Raw genomic sequence first — 20,955 nt, forward strand, 5'->3', positions numbered from 1 at the left:
TTTTGCTTCGCTTTATTTATTTTTCTTGCATTTACTTGCGATTTCAACGACCTCCTTCTTTTCTTTTCCATCTCAACATCAGCTTCTATATGTGTGCTTGTCTCATTCTCTTTAAATTAAAATGATATTTTATTTTTATGCTGTATCTCTTTTGTCTTTAACGACCAAATCGTTATAGTGAAAAAAGATTAATTCACCATGCACTTATATTACTTACAAATGTTTTATGTTTATGTCATTATTGACAAATTACTGTTGAATTCAATTTATTTATAGTGGATATACAGTATGATTGTATGTATCATAGATATTGCAACTTAGATAATGTTTATACATTTGGAATGCTGAGTGGGTATGTATGTTAAATAAATAAAATGAGAGACATAATTTGTTATTTTTTTAATGTGATTTCAGTAAGTAGATTGATATTGAATACATTGGATATGATATCAAATTTTATAATCAACAAAATTATTTATTGAATGTATCACAATGTGATGAGATTTTATTGTGGTTTGGAGATGATGTGGATGAGCTGATGAGGAAGTTTTTGGTGTTGATTGAAGGTTTTGACAGCATGAGAGATTTGAAGATTACTTTGGAGAGGTTTGGTGAGTTGTATTGACTAGAGCTGTCTGAAATTGATGATATGAATCTCAAAATCCTCATAGTTCTTTTAACAAAATTGTATTGCCTTAGCAAGCAAGGAACATATTCTTATGAGCAGAGTAAGCTTAGAGCAACGCTCACGAGCATACTCATCTAGGATGGTCATATTTTAGGTGAACGAGTTCTTTGTCAACGATAGAGCCAGCTTCAGGTTACTCCATAGCATATTCATAGCTCGTTAGGGAAAATCAATGAACTATCATGCATATTGTGCGATTCTTTGTCATATCGGCAGCACTCTTTATGATTGAAATCCGGTCTCTACGAACTTTGAGAATCGAACTGTGACCAGAGTTGTTCTATCTGATTTACAGCAGTGACACAGATATCCTGGATGTGACTTAAACATTCGGTTACACAGGCACATTTTTACTCTAACCCTGACAGATTCGCTTAAATATGGCTCGTTTGCCCAGATTCTACAGATCTGCTTCAGACGCCACAAGAATATTCATCTAAAATCGAGCGGTTGAACATTATCTTACAAGTGTTACTATTTTTGATAATATGCAGCTTAAAGCAGTTAACTTAAGAATAATCCATGAATTTCATAAGTTTGACCATTCACACTGTGTAGTTTGCAATTTGATTCGCTTAATTGTTAGTTTACCAAATATTGATGCAGCAAAATCGATCGATAAGGTCAAGTCTAGTCTGTCTGGTCTGCTTGGCAATTGATTTTATTAGAATTTTGATGAATAATTGCTTCAAATTCAACTTATTGCCTTGTAAAGATGATTTCTCAATAAAATACAGATACTTTCAGGGATTTAGAAACAAGCTCAAATTAGATTATTGTCAAAATCAGGCACAAACCAGAAATCACTTCGTAACCTCCCAAAACAAGATTCCATTCCTCAACAATCCCCATTTTTGCCAATAATCCACCATCAAATTCCTCAAATTCTCATCAAAAAAATCCTCAACCAAAAAAAGAGAAGCTCAATAACACAAATCACTTCCATAATAAGTCCCCGAAAGCAGCAATAAAAATTCAATAACCATAAAATGATTGTGAGAATAAAAATGCTGAAAACTGATAACAAGCCATTGAGCAACTAAACAATTTATTCCAATAAAATTATCGTTTATGGTCGATTCCGATTCGCCTTTCGACTATTCTTTTTTTTATTTCATTTCATTGGAACTAAGAAGGAGAAAAAAAAAAGAATTTATCTAAAAATGTGTGTAGAATGTCGTCTCATTTCTCTCATTTATCCGGAGTAAGTTGGAGTTCTTTTTTATATAGTTTTAATTTATTTTCGAAAAGTGATTTATAGTAATCTTAAAAGACCATCAGAAAGCAGCATTATTGCTTGTAGATGCGATGTAAAATGAATATAAATAAAATATATATATAAAGCTACAGATAGACAAACATTGGAAACAAAACAGAGAAAGAAAAAAGATACCAAAGCTATTGCTTATTTTGCATAATCAAATGATGCTATAAATTTTAATTCTGTTTAATTTTTATTATGTTTTGTGTCACGAGTAATTAGAATTCGATTTTGTTTATTTTTTTGTGTGTTTTGTGTGGTTTTTTTTGGGTTTGGACAGGTTGGATGGATTGGAGTCGATTTTTGGTTTGTTTTTGTCATTAGAGTCGAATCCGAATCTTTGCTTACCTAATAGACATGAAGCATGCTTTCATGTTACAGAAAAATGACCACGGTACCTAAAGGAGATCACTTTATTAGTTAGGGATCGTTTTATTCTCTAATAAACAAGGAACATTTTCATGGCATCCTATAGTTTACTGATTGATTGGGTTTGTAAATGGTACCTTAACATACAAGCACATGCTCAAAGAGCATCTTACTGTTCCAATGAGCATGCTCACTAGATACTGCAAGATGCTCTCAAGCATATGCTTGCATGTTAGGGATAGTGACGTTTATTGAGTATTCTAAACTATATTGACCGAATATATTGATGAGATCACTCATTTAGATGATCATGTTCTTTGTTTCCTAGATTGACATTCCCAAGCTAGACAATGCAGTCACTAGGGTGCTGCCATGTCGCTGTGCAAACAGTAAGACATGATCATCTTTGTCGACTGTTTTTTTGGCAATTTTCAACGGTTAGGTCGCTCGGGTTGACAGATAAATTGTGCTCATTTGCTTTCCTCAGATAAAGTCTGATGGTGACTTAGTTGCTAGCTATTCTTGTTACCTTACAATCTTACATTCATTCTTCAAAATTGATGCCAAATAGACCCAAAAACATCAAATTTCATTTCTTTAATAGCTGCAAATTTCACCATCCAATAATTAACAACTCTTGTGTAAATTTACCAAGATTGAATGCATGTGATAAGCAAATTAAGTTAATAAACCCACAAAATCATATCAAATTAATAACTTGTTCATATTATTAAAGCAGTTTTCAGCCAATAAAAAGCTTCTTTTTATTGCCAATAAATTTTCACACATTCTTGAGTTTCATGTGCAGCTTAAAAATGTTAATTAAATCAATTTTGATGAGCTTCAATCATCGATTATGTAAGGAGTATAACCTCAAAATTGAGCCTCAATTCCTCAATCCACACACTCTGTCAATCTCAATTCCCAAGATCAGATCAGTATCAAAATTCACCGAGCAATCAGGGTCAATTTCGTATTCCTTGCGACGATTTGATGATCAAACAGAAATTAAACTTTTTTGGAACTCAAAAAAGGGACCACCGTCAAATATCATCAATTGTGAAGAAGCTATAAAAGGCCTTTCACACTGCGACTTGCGACACATCAAAAGAAATCCGTCAAGATTTTGTTTTTATTGCCTTTCGAGTCGTATTTAAAGGAAAGAATCAACTTAAGAGAGCCATAAAAATTCGCTAAATTCTTTGTTTGCGATGAATATTATTAAATTCTCATTCTTCTTACTGTTGTTGCTGCTTGTTGATAAATGAATGAATATTTTTTTTTTTTGGCCACCCGAATTAAGTGTGAAATTGCGAAATGACTAAAAGTCATATAAATATTACTAAATAAATATCGAATATGAGAATCTGTTTAACAAATGTATAGACCTACATACAATGTTGTCAATATTATTCTATAGTCGTTGCCACTTTTTCTTAGAACTTATACATTATGCACCGATAGTCATTAAACTAAAACCGAAAAAATCGTTCAAATGTCATTCATTATGTGGCTGAAAGACTTTTTATGGATGTTGTCTGAAATTAGTAGGATGGGAATTTTTGGAGGGAGCAGTTTGGGTATTTGGGTCATTAAAAAGTCAAGATCACAGTCTAAAAGGTGGTTGGGGTGCCCCATGTCTCGGTCTTGCCTCAGGATTCGGGCTTGCCCCATGTCTCAGTCTTGTCCCATGTCTCAGTCTTGCCCAATGTCTCAGTCTTGCTCCATGTCTCAGTCTTGCCCCATGTCTCAGTCTTGCCCCATGTCTCAGTCTTGCCCCATGTCTCAGTCTTGCCCCATGTCTCAGTCTTGCCCCATGTCTCAGTCTTGCCCCATGTCTCAGTCTTGCCCCATGTCTCAGTCTTGCCCCATGTCTCAGTCTTGCCCCTTGTCTCAGTGTTGCCCCATGTCTCGGTCTTGTCCCATGTTTCAATCTTGCCGCATCTCTCAGTCTTGCCCCATGTCTCAGTCTTGTCCCATGTCTCAGTCTTGCCCCATTTCTCAGTTTAACCCCATGTCTTTTGTTCTTGCCCTATGACTTGGACAGAATCTGTATTCCTCTCAAGTTAATTAGAAATAATTCACCTCAACCTAAGTCTCTCAAAACCATTCCGTACTTGTTTCACAAACACCATAAATATCAACTCCGATACATTCACGACCACATGTTAAAGCAATAAAAAAGATGAATCAAATAGAAATAAAAAGCTTCAACTCACTTGTGAGAATTCGATTGACAATCAAGTGAAACATTCAAATTCGAAACAATAGTCAATAAATTATCATCTGTGGACATTTCTCAAAATGTCAAAAGTTCTTGTTCGACAAAGGAAGACTCTTCATTTTATTAGTAATTAATTATATAATTTATATGAATTTAAAAATGGTCAAATGACTGTCGATTGATGATGATTGTTGCTGCCATGTGTGTGTCCACTTGACAAATATTCAATAGAATTTGAATTGCAAATTGATATTTGATTACTTGAAATACAATCGATCATCATCATCATCGCCGACGTCGTCGTCGTCGTTTAAATAAAAACAAAGGTTCTCAGATGACTAATGCGTCAGTGACGGTCAATTGAGAATGGAATTGGAATGTTCAGATTTCACTGAATCATTGTTTATGCTAAGCATAGTGTCGAGTCACGGAAGTGGAAAAATAGCACCCAGACATCACTTCTCAACATCCCCAATACCGTTTAATCGAAAATGTATAAATGTTTATAAAAATACTCTCGAATTCCTTTCATTTGACTCTCTTTCATTGTTATTGTATTATTTAAAGAAGATTAGATCAAGTGTAGAATGAAAAGAAAATGATATTCGACATAAGAATGTGTTTCTTCTGTGGCTTATTGATAAATTAGTCAAATAAATCAAAAATCTTACAAAGTGAAAGAACCTTTTTTCTTCTCTTCAATTTCTCATCCACTCCTTCTTCTTATTCATTCCTTAAATTGTATTTAATGTACATACGGTTTAAAGATGTGCCTGCAATAAAAGAAGCGATTGAACAAAAGCCAGAAGTCTCCAGATAGAAATTTTTTAGCAATTTTTGGGAGTTTGAGGTGTGATTTTGTCATTTTGGTTAGATTGACACGTGGTTTTGAATGTTTTTGGTTATAATTCGATTGTTTTTGTGTTTTTTGATGCAGAATGATTTGGAATTGACTTTTGCCATGTTTTTCTATTGATAAATGCTTGTTTCATTGCTTAACTAGTTGGTTTCGTTGAAATATTGAAGAAAAACTTTTCGAGGTGGAGAAAATTTTGCAATTTTTCATTGAATTTTATTTGAATTTTTCAAAGACGTTAAAGAGTTTCATTTGAGATTTTCTTATTTATTAGGATTAATAGAGCTACATTGCTTTAATATTGTATAATATTGGACTGAAAAAAATGCGCTCTGTACCCAAAAGAACCCAAAATCCCACCAACTTCCTATCAAGACAGAAGAGAAATTTCACTTTATTTGAAATCTCATAAATGGACACCTACATCCATTGTTTTGATCATTTTCCAGTCTAATTTAACAAATTGGTAAATAATAAACCCCTGAGAGAGCATGAAGCTAATATAATATGTACCAAAAAATGCCGAATTCATCTATAAATGAGTGTATGCTGTCATTCCTTTCTTCTTCACAGTACAACAAAAGGAGAGTAGGAGAAAAAAAAACAGCAACAATGTGAAACACGACCATACATTGATATATCGGTGGTAATTAGTTTCGGTAAAGGTTCAAAAAGCACCTCAAAAGTCAATTTATAATTTTATTTTCAATATTTTTACTTTTTTTTTCTTCATCTACCATTTGTGTGTACACACATTTCTGCAGAGATTACGGTTAGCGTCTGTCAATGAGTTTCGAGAGTGAGAAAATGAAAGAATTGAAAAAAAAAGAACACAAAATTTTTTAACTTCTTACTTTACAATTTTGCTGACTGGTCGGTTAGCTTATGTACACACATATTTTGTAATTCTTTTCAAACTGAATGAAATGATTCTATTACATACGTTTATTTGCACGCAAAAAATCACTTAAAAGTGTTAATCGTTTTTCACTAAACAGGAAAAGTAAAGAAAAAAAAATGTAATCAGAAAATCAAATTAAATCTAATTATGGATTCTTACTTTCAATAATGAGAAAGTTCTTTGCTTTTTCTTGACTTTGGGTTTGTTGATGTTCAGGAAATTGGTTGATGATGCTACATTGTATGATATGAGAGTTCTTATAGGAAGTTGTTCAATTTTTACTAGGGTTGGGCAAATATTCGAATATATTCGAATATATTCGCATATGAACAAAAAAATATTCGAATATATTCGAATGCATATTCGAATATGCATTATTCAAAAAAATTCCGTTGCATTTGGTTTCTTCAAAGAGTAATTTCTAATCACATTTGTGAAGTATGTAATTTCATACAAAAGTTGATCAATAATCCTTTTTTTGCTTATTTTTGGCAAAAAATGATAAAATCTTAGTTAATTTGTGTTAAAACATGTATCTATGACTCGGAATAATGTTCTTATGAAAGAATGATGATGCATTAATGCAGTTTTATTGAGAATTTCTAATTTTTTGCCTGAAATATGCAAAAAAAGGATTTTTGATCAACTTTTGTATGAAATTACATACTTCACAAATGTGATTAGAAAATACTCTGTGAAAAAACCAAATGCAACGGAATTTTTTTGAATATTGCATATTCGAATATGCATTCGAATATATTCGCATAAAATATTCGAATATTTGTATTCGAATATATTCGAATACGATTCTGCCCAACCCTAATTTTTACTCAATTTTTGCCAATTTTTCATATACTAAAGTAGATTTAATATTGTATTTTGTTAAATGGCATTGGTACTGTGGTTTTGAGAATAAAGACGAGCTGCTGACTCTATATTGATGTGGATAAATCAATAAGTAGCTAGTTCGAATCCTACTAATAGCTGCGATGGGTATTATTATTCCAATTTAGATTAAATTGACAGATTTTGATGGGCTGGACATGCTGTAAGCCGCTGTAAGTAGTCCTGTAGAAAAGCCCTTTCATGAAGTCTGACTTTGTAGATGGAAAAAAATCACTAGGACGACCAAAGAATTCATAGAAGGAAGCTGTTGACAGAGATAATATTGCATTTGATATTGGAAATTGGCAAGCGGAAACCAAGGAAAGTGCCAGTTTGTAATTGAATTTCAGAAAGAACATGTATTACAACTTATGACGATAAGACCAGTGAAGTAAGCAATTAATAAGGTTCAACTTGGTGTACTTGAAATGTTTTAAAGTAGATTTAATAGTACATTCTGTTGAATTGCAATTGTCTTATAGTTCTGTTTTCGTAGACTAGCTGTTTATTCAATATTGAGCTAGAAAGTTTATTGAAGAGTGAGTTCGAATCCTATAATTAAATATGATGTGTTTTAATATTTCTATGTAAGATAACAACCTCATTACAATGAAAAGAACCCTTTTTGATGAGTCTGCCTTGTCCCATTATTTGGAATTCATGATTAACCCATTGACACAACAAAACCCCAAAAAATCCCTCATAAATTCAATTTCGCCCAAAAATTTTCAAAACAAGTCTGCACAAGCATATTCCACTTCCTGAAAAGTCAACAATAAAAATTCCACATCATCAATATTAAATTATCACATCTCCAAAGGTCCGCGACTCTTCATATTCTCTCTCCTTCCCCCTATGATTTCAATCTCTGAAAATATTAAATTTTAATCAATATCATTTTCAATTTTTCCATTCATTTCTTATACATTCGAATGCGGTTGAACATAATAAATATGATCGCATTAATTGTATGAAATGGATTTTTAATATGCATTTATTCTTATTTATCACTTCTTTGTGGATATTATCGTTTCTCAATGAAAGCATAATTTGTGGAATCAATGTGGTGGAATAAAGAGTGAGAGATAAAGCCTTCCGAGCATCTTCATGATGGGCATTCGTGTGGTATTGATGGTGATGGGAGGTTGTGGGTGGTTAGAGCGCATTTTATGGTAAGTTAGTCATTGACTTACTCAGAAGTTAAAGATTTAAATTCAAAAATTCCACAAAAAATTGAATTCGCCTTAAAATTTATTTGAATTTAAAATGACCGTTATTTTTTAAATTTGAAAAAGCCGTTATTTTGATCAATAAATTATCGAATTTTGAGAATTTTTGATTGTATTTCACCAAAAACCCATCCAGCCACCATAACTGACCATCATCAACATCCAAATCCCGCACCTAAAAACCCACATAAAATCATAAAGTATAAAGGCAAATGTAGAGATCGAAGTAGAATCATTAATAAAGCACTTCAGTAATCTGTAATTGATGATTTCGTTTGATTAAAAAATTGTATTTTTTTTATATGATTTCGCGAAACGGTATTGAATTTCCTTCTTTCTTCTACGTTTTGTGGTGCTTCTCTCGCTCATTGAATAATCACTCGGCATTCAATTTGCAATTCTTTCTGGTCTAAGGCATAACAAAAGAGAAAAATTGTAGCGATAAAAAAATGACAGAGATTTTCTTTTTTTTTTTTTTGTTGCTTATTTTTGCATCTTTTTCTTGTCCATTTGATCATTGGGATTTTGCGATCGTTGTTTATTGTTTTATTGGGAAGGTCCTTGAGTGGAATTGGGTTAGATGTCAGGTGTAAATCTGTCAAAAATCAGGCAAATTTCTGTCTAAAGTCAATTGAAGCTTTGGCAAAAACGGGCTGATATTTGGTCAAAAATCGGTTGAGTTTAGTCAAAAGTCAGCTGAAATTCAGCAAAAAGTCAGCTAAAATTCAGCCGAAAGTCAGTTGAAGTTCAGTCAAAAGTCAGCTGAAATTCAGTCAAATGCCAGCTGAAATTCAGTCAAAAATCGACTGCAATTTGGTCAAAAATCGGTTGAAGTTCTGTCAAAAGTCAGCTGAATTTCTGTCAAAAGTCAACTGAAGTTCAGTCAAAAGTCAGCTTAAGTTCTGTCAAAAGTCAGCTGAAGCTCAGTCAAAACTCAGCTGAAGTTCTGTCAAAAGTCGGCTGAATTTCTGTCAAAAGTCAACTGAAGTTCAGTCAAAACTCAGCTGAAGTTCAGTCAAAAGGCAGCAGAAATTCAGTCGAAATTCAGTCAAAAGTCGGCTGAAAATCTGTCCAAAGTAAGTTAAGTACTGCCAAAATTTAGTTGAAGTTCATTCAAAAGTATGTCCAAAATTTAAATTCGGCCGAAATTCATCCAAACCCCACAAAATCTCACACAATTTCCCTCAAGGGCTTCCATCACATTATTCAATATTATTGATTAAGTCACATACCATCAGCAAATTCTCTCTCATGCATTTCATTTTCGTCGCATTCGAATGTTTCGGAATGTACAGTCAAAAGCAGAATAACGACACGCAAAAAAAAGAGTCCAAATTGTATCAATTTTTTGGTGGCAACTAAATTGGCACATTATCAAACGACCTTCAGAATTTCTCGTAGCTGACTTTTTTTTGTTTTTGTCATTCGATTTCAATTATCAGAGTTTAAATTCTTGAACGTTTGGTTCCCACGCGAAAAAAAGAGACATTTTTTTGTTTTGTTGTGATTGCTTTGACATTATTCGTTCGATTTTGTGACTTTTGGTTGTGTTTGGGGATTGATTGTGGATTTTTGATGATGTTTCGTGAGATTTTAAGGAGTTTTGATGAGTTTGGCACTAGATTGAGGCTTATTATTGATGTTTTGTGATAAATTACAGACTTTTATTATGTCCGGCAATAGATTGTGCATTATTATCGATGTTTTGTGGGTTTTAAGGTATTCTTGTTAGGTCCGGAAATGAATTGCCAATTTTTGCCTATTATTCAAGTGATTTAAGACACTTTTATTGATATTTTGGATACCTAAGTGGACAAAAATACATTATAAATAGTTAATGATCAGTGAATGTCCAGTTAATGTCTAATTTTATCCCATTTTAATCCATTCAGGATGATTCCTGCTAAATTAAATGACTTAAAGCTTGATTCATGATAATATTGACTTCATGCACTTGCCGTATGTCTCACTATCATTGACTTGATTGCATATTTCATCTGGTTGATGATCATTTTTCATTCAACTTGTACCGAGTTTATCGACGTGTTGAATTGTGGTTTTTATAAATTAATTGTAAGATAATTATGTACATTGAACTAGTCATGATTACTGAGTAGCTGATATGTTTAATTAATTGAATCTTGTATTTTTTATTGTTCGTCGAATTGTTTGAATTGCATTTTAGAGTTGCATTAAAGACTGTTGATTAGTTTATTTATTTTAATTCTATATGCTGAATGTTGTGAAATTCGAGTCTACCTTAAGGTATTACAGGAGACATCCTATCCTTTTTGAGACCTATTCCTTCAAAAAATCAAGTGTAGACTCTAGCATTGCTGCATAAAATGCACTTTTTTACTTATGTTACTATGAATAGTCATCCCGAGTGGACACGTAACTAGTTAAATACTTGACATTTACCAGCCTTTGAATTACTAGTTACTTACCAATGAACTAGCCTTAGGAACTTGACATAGGGACGACTAATGACATATTTGGAACGTTCCATTTAACTAGACATAAGTACAGTACTTATGTCTAGTTAATGTCTAGTCAACCATAACCGTTTAACGTACACGGAATTTGACAAAAAAAAATTTATGTGTTGATATGAATTTATTTGTTAATTTAATTATTTTGGAAAAAGCAGAACGGAAATTACACGTTCGAAGCTGTCGTAAAGACATTTCGGCAAGTCTTACAGTAACTAACTAATGCACTTTGGCAAAAGTCGTTAAGTGCACACCATTCATTGCATATAAATATATTAAAAACCGTGCAGAAAAAAAATTGCACTTATAAAAGTGATTTCTGATTCAACTTGTGAAGTATATGGTTTCATACAAATTTCTTTCTGTGATTTCTGCTTGCACTTGTGAAGTATATGGTTTCATACAAATTTCTTTTTATGATTTCTGCTTGCACTTGTGAAGTATATGGTTTCATAAAAATTTCTTTGCAAATCAACTTTCCATATGTCTAGTTAAAGTCTAGTAAATGTCTTGTTACATTGTCAAGACATTTTTGGCAAGAAAAATGGCTAGTCGAATCATGTCTAATACTAGATATTGACTAGCTTTGTCCACTCGGGCATAATATGAAGCCTTAAATCATTTCCATGCGTTTTTACAATCCCACGAATCGGTTAATCGAACAATAATCAAGTTTAAAGTCATTGTGGTTCTAAATTCATGTTGGATTTAATTTAACTACTCACTATGTAAGGGTTACACCGACCTAGTTCCGGATTTTAGATCGATTAACCGACTTTTTCCATTTGAGAATCTATTAAGGTCCAATTTATCGAATTCATGCCTTCTTGTGCTTCCAAATCAAATATTTCATCCAATTTTTCATCAAATTTGATTCTAAATCTATACAGAAACCCCATGCGGTGCATTACAATTCCAATATATTTTGGCGACACACCACTGACCACCACTTACTGCTTTAAACAATCAAAACAAACACTTTTTGACCTAATTTCCTCATTCAATTACTTAAAATTTACCTACCGAACAAGACAATCACTGCCAATATTTCCAATTCTATCCTTCTTTTCTCTCATTTCTATTCAATTTTTATTTACCTTCTCCTTTTTGTTCATCGAAAGCATTAATCTTTGTTTTACAACCTAAAGAATAAACATAAAGATTTCTGTTGCTGATAACAAACATTTCGTTCCTTACAATAATCCCAAAATTTGACTTTCTTGTCAATCGAACAGCAAAACACCTATATTGATCTTCATTGTGTATGCTTCTATTGTCGTTCTTTCCATTTTGACAATTAAACTGTTCCAAGTCTTTAAAAAGTCATTTATAATCTCTCACGCGAATGCCATAAAAAAAATACATCTCTTTCTTTGGAAAACAATCGACATTTGTCTTCTCATCTCTCCACTCGTTTGGCTCAATGAAGCAACACAAAACAACAGAAAAAAAAGCAGTGTACAAGGAAGAGAAATAAAAAATGACAATGAAAGCAATAAACATTTGTCATCAGTTAAAATGAAATTTCATTCACGTTTTTTACTTTTCTTACCTTCTTACCTCTTCTGTTACTTGTGACTACCCAGAAGAGGAGTCATCTTGTTTAGTTTGGAGCATGGTTAAAGCGTGGTCTATGGGACTTGATTATGCTTGTTGTGGTTGAAATTAGTTAAGAAGAATTTTTGTCGTATTGATGACAATTTAGATAATTTTAAAGCACTGCTTCATATTTTCGAATCAATTGTAGAGCAATGCTTCATTTTTTGCATCAATGCTTCAATTTTTGAGTCAAATGTCAAGCAATGCTTCAATTTTTGAGTCAAATGTCAAGTAATGCTTCAATTTTTGAGTCAAATGTCAAGCAATGCTTCAATTTTTGAGTCAAATGTCAAGCAATGCTTCAATTTTTGAAGCAAATGTCAAGCAATGCTTCAATTTTTGAGTCAATTGTAGAGCAATGCTTCAATTTTTGAGTCAAATGTCAAGCAATGCTTCAATTTTTGAGCCAAATGTAAAGCAATACTTCAATTTTTGAGTCAAATTTCAAGTAATGCTTCAACTTTTGAGTCAAATGTCAAGCAATGCTTCAATTTTTGAAGCAAATGTCAAGCAATGCTTCAATTTTTGAGTCAATTGTAGAGCAATGCTTCAGTTTTTGAGTAAAATGTCAAGCAATTCTTCAATTTTTGAGTCAAATGTCAAGCAATGCTTCAAATTTTGAGTCAAATGTCAAGCAACGCTTCAATTTTTGAATCAAATGTCGAGCAATGCTTCAAGTTTTGAGTCAAATGTCAAGCAACTCTTAAATTTTTGAGTCAATTATCAAGCAAAGTTTCAATTTCCGAGTCAAATGTCAAGCAATGCTTCAATTTTTGTGCCAAATGTCAAGCAATGCTTCAAATTTTGAGTCGAATGTCAAGCAATGCTTTATATTTTGACTCAAATGTCAAGCAAGACTTCAATTTTTGAGTCAAATGTCAAGCAAAGCTTCAAATTTTGGATTCAATTGCAGAGTATTGCTTCATTTTTGAGTAAATTAGCGACAATTTTAAAGCAATGATTCATATTTTTCATCAATTGCAGAGCAGTGCTTCATTTTTATATCATTAACTCATTTTAAAGGCAAAACATCACAAAACAACACCAACTAAAGTGAAAATCGACACTCAATACCATAAACACTTTCATCAGATAAAGTCCCATCATTTCAGCCACAACAAATCTCACGTAGATCCCATAAAGCCACAACAATTCATTACTTTAAAGATAAAAAATTTTATTGAAATATTGAAACTTATCAAAATAAAATTAAAATTCATCATGCGATGTCTCATCTTGATCTCAGATGCTTACTGTAAAAATTATTTGTAACTACTGCTGTGGCTGTTCAGTGCCACAAAATTCGATTCCAAGAAAAGACGCTCAAAATTGATCATTTAAAGAATTAAAAAAGTCATTTCGTAGAAATATTCAATATTTTCGAAAAAAGGAAATTAAAATTGCCATCAATCGATGAACTCATGCTGATATTCTCTCGCTTTTTTCGAGAAATAAGTTGTGTATCGTAACATTAACAAACTAGTTTCAAGTGGCCATAAAGGCAGAGAAGCAAAAGAGAAGCATGAAAACCTGTAAAGCGATAAAAAATACTTTAATCGATTAAATATCACGAAAATATATAATTGGAGTTGTGCGTAAGTGATGTGAAGTTGGAATTGAGATGTATAGACATTCTATAGACATTCAGAGATGCTTTGAGATTTGCACAGGCATTTAAAGACCTTCTCACGTCTACAAGATCTCTCCAGACTTCAATCGACTTCTTCAGACCCCCATCTCATCCAGGGACAGAGCTATAAGCAGAAAGAGGGTCGAGGCTTGGTATTGGGTTGCGTTGCTTCGATTTGAAAAGGGATTTAGGATTTTGACACAAAAAACTCTTAAAAATCAGCAATTTTGACCTAAAATGGAGAAAAATTAGTTTTACCCCAAAACAACCTCCTCCCCTGGATACCCCTACCCTCTCCTTATCAAACCCACACATCATTACCACTCAACCTCCAATCCAAATCCAAAAGATTTTTTTTTTTATTCCTTTTATACTTCGTTTTATGTGTATTCAAATTGGCTTTGATTGATCATGTAGCATTAAATTTAATTGGTTCTGATTGATAATTAAGATAGGCTAGTCGAAGAGAAATGATTTGTGTGGCATTTCAGTAGCTTTTGAATTTAATATTAATATTTTTCTCTCTTTACTTTTTTTAACTTCTTGTGCTTGCTGTCGATTGATTTTCTTTTCGACTTGAGTACAAAACGCGATAAAAATTTGTCCCAACGTGTGATGCTAAATCATGTGGAATTAAGGTAAATGAATATTGATTCAAAATGAGTTTTAATGCCTTTTGCGTTCTGTTTCCTTTGATTTTTTGTGGATTATTATTTACTTTTGTTGGGGAGGTGTGGGTAATTTGTGTGGATTTAATGAGTTGAGAATTAAGTAAATGGATGGAGTGAGCAGTTTTTGTCAAATTTGGCAATTTATCGGGTTTTGCTAATATTAGTTGCTTGATTATTGAAAAATGGACATTGAAATGGCTCATAGTCCATGATAAAGTGCATCCAGTTGCTAATACGAGACATAAAGTCCACATATATCAAGTTGTTTGATTGATTTTGTGAATTAAAGCCTTGATCTGGCTAGATATTGCCTAAAACTGAGTCACATGCTAAAACAGCCAGTCATCACGGTTCCACGGCTATTAAAACTCTTCTTTTGTGGAATTTCAACACTTCTAACACTAACAAGGCAATGTGGTGATGTCTTATTGGCTATGACGCGCGGTTTGCAAGAGTTGCATTTACAGTTTAGCTGGTATACACAGTAGGCATCTAAAGTGGCTTCCTGATGTATCGAATTATATAGTCAAGTGACTACGAACAAAACAAACCTGGAACATCTTAATATTGTTCTAGCCTCGAAATCCCTTAGTTGCTTATTACTGAAACACTAAGACAAACAATACTGCCAGTAATCAGACTCTACAACCCTTTTTGCCTTCAAACTGCCGTTCTTATTGCCAACTATCTCCTCAAAAACTCACAAAATCACCAACCAATTCCAAAAAACAGTCCTTGACCAAAACACCATTCCACAGAAACCCATAAAAACTGATTTAACCACTGCCAATTAAATCAGCAAATAAATATCCACAATCACCAATTTATCAGTAACAAAATATAATTTTTTGGAAGCTTCAATTTAGCAATAAAATCGATTTTAACGATAGAATTCATAAATTAGCTAATTAATAAATGTTCAACCTCGAGATTGGCTGAAGGTTAATTTGTTAGTGTTTGCTTTTTTGGTGAATTTTATTTAAAGATAAGTCGAATTTTTATTAATGGCTGTGGAATATGAAGATGATATTAATGTAGTTTTAGAATATATTTTGAATTTAAATTCGAATGGAGAATGTTTTGGAGGTTTTTTGGGGAATTTAGAAAAAAGAATCAATGGAGAATTTGTATTTGATTTGGGAGAATGTTCGGAAGCTATGTAACACTTGGGAAGGAATGAAGGAACGCGGTGGCTACAATTTTGCTATGAATTTCTAATTTTTGGCTAATTTTTGGTTATAAACCCTTTTGGAATCCTGAAAGTGTCTCCAAACTTGATTTTGAAATTGAGAATCGAACTCACATCCTACTAGCTTCTGTTTACTGATTCTAAATGGAAAGCTGCATCTAATGATAGCAAAATGCTCAATATAAGTCAATAACACCTCTTTATTATCACTTCAATAAACCAGATGCTCAATAAAATAGTCTAAATACCCCTCAATATATCTATAAATGTATTCAGTTCCTTCAATAGCCTCCTTCCTTCCACATTATGTACATTCGATTGTCATTAAATATTTTTACAACATAATATAAAATACATTAGACATCGAAACAAAAGAAGCATAAAATTGATAGAAAATAAAAAAAAAAATGCATTAATTTCAATTGACGACTAATAAAGACGTCGGCACCTGTCATTGGGTTTGAAAGATCACACTGTTCGATGTGGGGATCTGCTTGTGTGTTAAAATACACATTTATTTATTTTGATTATTCAGGGCAGAAAATAAAAGAAGAACGATGATGAGACATACATGTACAAATACAATGATGTGAAATAAAAATTCATTATTCATCGGTTCTAGTGTTCGATGGATATGAAGAAAAAAACGAAGAAAGATGATGATGATGATGATGATGAGTGTATTGAATGATAGACATAAGACTGACATAAGCCATTAATCAATAATGTCCATTGAGTAAAAGAAATCTATCTTCAAGTCATCGACAAAGGAGAGCATAGAAAATCATTTTTTTCTTTCTTTTCTCTTCCTCATCACTTCTATCATCATTTGTTGTGCTCGGTACATATATTTTTTTTTTTTTTTTTGAAAATTATTTAAGTTTCTTCTGGTTTTTTTATTTGTGGATGCGGAATTAGGATTTTTTGGGAATTTGTTGAGGAATGTTGGAATTGAAGCGCATTTGTTTGATTCTTAAATATCTCATTCTTAATTCTTAACGGATTTCAAAAATTAAAATTTTTAACGTTTTTAAAATTCAAGTTTTTAACGGTTTTCTCAAATTCAAAATTTAAAAGTCTTCCTTAAGGCTTTTAAAAATCCAAATGTTTAATGATTTTTTAATATTCAAAATTTTAACGAATTTTTCCAATTTGAATTTTTAACAGCATTTAAAAATTCAAATTTTTAACAATTTTCAAACTTCAAATTTAAAGGCATTTTAAATCACTTTTTTAAAATTAAAATTTTTATTCGATTTTCTAAATTAAATTTATTAACTGATTTTTTAACTTTAAATTTTTCTAAATATCTAAACTAAAAAAATTATAACGGCTTTTTAAAATTCAAATTTCTAACTTTTTTAATTCAAACTTTTAAAGGCTTTTGTAAATTCAAGTTTTTATCTGTTCTTTTTATTTTTTAAAATTAAAATTTTAACGGCTTTCAATTCAAAATTCAAATTTCAACTAATTTTATACATTCAAATTTATAAGGGTTTTCAAAATTCATGATTTTAATATTTTAAAATTCAAATTTTTAACTTTAAAATTTTCAACTGCTTTTTAAAATTTAAATTTCTATCGATTTTTTAAAATTTAAATTTTTAACGACTTTTTTAAATTCAAATTTTAAACTGATTTTCTAAATTCAAGTTTTAAGATTCAAATTTTTAACAAACTATTAAATTATAGTCAAAACCACAAAAACCTTCCCAGCCAGCCCGACAAAACCACCTCAATTTCCCCAAGCTAATCCACAAAATTCTCCATCAATAATGCTCTAAAAATATCAAATAAAGAAACCTAAACGTTTTATTGTAACTACTTTTTTTTTGTCAGTAATGCCTTCTCTATACACGAGATCTATAGCCAGGCACATCTATAGCGGCATGAAAAGCTAAAGAAAAATATTCCTATACATATTTCAATTTCAAACGTCTCTTTTTTATATATTTAATACATTTATTGTAAAAAATAAATAATAATGTAGGAAAAATGAAGAAGGAATGATGAAATAGTGAAATAGTCATTATCTAATTGAGATGTCTCAGTTACAAAGATCATACCGAAAAAAAGAGTAAGATTTATGAGAGAATAATTAGTCAATTTTAAACTCTTTTTTGTTCAACAATTTTACTTTAGCTTTTTTGTACTTTTTAGTACATAAGGAAACATATTAAACTGCAGTAATTGCTCTTTGACCTTCAAAGTATTTAAACTATGAATAGAGAACAATTAGTGATATTGAACTTTGTGGAGAAAGGTGGGATGAATAAAAGTTAGATTAATTTTTGAGGTAATTTATGAGGAGTTATGGATTGTGTGAATATTGAGTGTCTGGAAGGTCATATGATAGTCGTATGAGCTTGTTGGATTTGCAGCTTGTTGATAATAAAGAGCTATGCTAAGATTACTGCAACGCAGTGGTGGCAATCTGTGTGTGATGGCACTCAAGTGGGTACCGTCATACATTTTTGGAAATGCTATGAACCTTATGCCGTCTAGACTTACTACCAAGGCCATGCGAGGTGTGTCGCAAAACTAAAAGGTTGCCCTCCACTGCTGTAAATAGAAGAAGGTGTAAGTGACCATGTGTCATATTCCCTACCTAGTCCCCAGTAGCTCAGTTGGTAAAAGCATTTGGTTTGTAATCGAGAGGGCGTTGGTTCGAATCCCACTCGGAATATATTTCTGAAGAAGCCTTTTTTCAATAGAACCTTAGAATCTTGTAAGGTTCTGACTAAAACTTTCATCAGTGCTTCCAAAGTTATGCTTCACGATACAATTACTTACTTACTTACTTCTTATCCCCTTAGCTGGGGCGAAGGTGGGTCAATTGTAGGGCGGCCATGTGCTGTATTTTTGTCGGTACGCTGATGTACTTTTTTACCTTGCTGCTGTCTCGCGACAAAGCCTCAAAAGTGCCCCAATATTTTGCGAAAATCCTCTGGCCACCCTAGTCATTTGCCATCCAGAGAGAACATCTAAAATCGGGTTTATCCTTCAAAAACTTCTTCTAGTTTGGAATGTTAAGGCGTCTTTTTCTACACATCCAATCAAGGAATTCTGTGGTTTTCCTCGATACTGCCACGACACTACTCACTTAATTAAATAAATGACTTGTTGAGTCGCACTATGAAAAGATTAAGAAATAAGATCTAAAATTCATAACTAAAAGACATCAAAACCTGCAAAATCATCACAAATTGACACCTTGCATCTGCAAAAATCTTGTTAATATCATTTTTATTAATCGAGTTTTATAACTTCCGTTAATTATATCTGATACAAAATATTTACTAAAAAATTCTTTAATTCTTCTAAAATCATAAAAAAAAGTCTGCAATTAAATAAATTTAGAATCATAAAATATAAATTTAGAATTTCAAAAGAAATCTACAATAGAAGGCAGGGATGTAGGAAGGAAATAGATGAAGTTTTGTATGGGATGACAAACTACATATCCTAACAGGCAAAGAGTATGCCTTGATATTACAAAAAGATCACTATGGTACCTAAAATTGGAGTCTTTGCCTGTTAGGGATTATTGCGGCATTTAGCGTCCTTACGAGCACCGAGCGGCACAAAAGAAGTGGGATTTGCTACAGAGTCTTTAGGGCAAAATTATGCTATATGCAGCATAACTTGATGAGAAGCCTCAACCGAAACCGCACACGACATATGGCTCATGGAATTATCAAACATTTTTGGAGGCACAAAAGAGTGCCTCAGCACAAGGGTTGCGTATTTATTTTTTAGGGTCTTGTCAAGGAAACATTCAATAACATGAAATGGAAACTGTCTAGAGTTGGGGATCATATGAAGTGACACAATCATTAAATGATCCATACCGGAGTTTTTGTCATTGTAGTTTCATACAAAGTTGAGGATTAGACCCCTACTTCCTATCCCCAACTCCCCACCTCTGTCTATACCACAAAGTATCATAAAAATCCATCCAATTATTGACAATCATCAATCAGTCCAAAAACGCAATCAAAAAATTGTTCAAATTAGATCATAAACACATTTTTTCTCCATATAATAATCTCCGATCATATTTCAGCATGCTGATTAGACCGAAAGAAGCAACAAAAAAAAAACTTAGTTGCCATATAAAAAAATGAAGAGCGAAGATGAAGCACAAGCAGAATGGATAAATCAAGCATTTTTCAAAACAATATAAGCATAAGAATGTGTGAAGACTATCCACATGTGTTAATGTGGACTTGCTGTGAATGTAGACTACTTTAAAAGGCACAAGAAGAAGTCTTTTTGTGAAATATGAAATTAAAGAGAAGCAATGAATTGAAATATTTAAGCAGTACATCCTCACTTTTCATGGAAATTTGTAATAAAAACAATAAAACAAATGTTTTATGCAACATAAATTTATAACAAAAATTAAAGCAAATTTTGGAGAATTTTCCTCATTTATCTGATGAAATATCACGACAACATGACTCCTAACATATGATAATTAATCAATTCTTCTTTTTCATTTTTCGTTCTTCTTTTTGCTTTGATGCACATTTTATTATTTTATATGTTCTTTTTTTTGGTGCATTTTAGCAATGTTTTGTGATGTGATGTGGGGTCGGTTTGGAGTGTCTGGATGTTATAATTCTAACCAGACTGAGTCTGATTAAACCTTCATGTTAACTTTGATATCACAAGTCACTCGACTGGACAAAAAAATTAGAACTGGTCATCAACTGGACATTAACTTGCCATTAACTAATTTTTACGTAATTTTGTCCACTCGGGTCAATTAATCGATCCAAAATCTGGCTCCAAATTGACGTGGCTCTGGCAAGATGCCGGATATAAACCGAATCCGATTTAAATCGAATCTAGCATCTAGTTAAAGTCACGTCGACCTGGAATCAAATTTTTGATCGATTAACGGACTTGTGCTATTGAGGTAAGTATCTAGGTTTCATATGACCAGGTTTGATGAT

The 20,955-nt window shown here is 32.2% G+C and overlaps 1 protein-coding gene across 1 annotated transcript; it reads right to left on the minus strand.

The window, feature by feature from the left end:
• Window positions 1-3,970: 3,970 nt before the first annotated feature.
• LOC139096996 (transcription elongation factor A protein-like 5) lies at window positions 3,971-4,306 on the minus strand (the record flags this gene model as incomplete). Its single annotated transcript, XM_070648756.1, has 1 exon — window positions 3,971-4,306. A coding segment is annotated over one exon (336 nt), but the record flags the coding sequence as incomplete, so codon positions are not given.
• Window positions 4,307-20,955: the final 16,649 nt, after the last annotated feature.

Source organism: Chironomus tepperi, unplaced genomic scaffold (genome assembly GCF_022539635.2).
Source record: "Chironomus tepperi strain 1889 unplaced genomic scaffold, CSIRO-AGI_Ctep_v1 contig_410, whole genome shotgun sequence".
Classification (NCBI taxonomy): Eukaryota; Metazoa; Arthropoda; class Insecta; order Diptera; family Chironomidae; genus Chironomus; species Chironomus tepperi.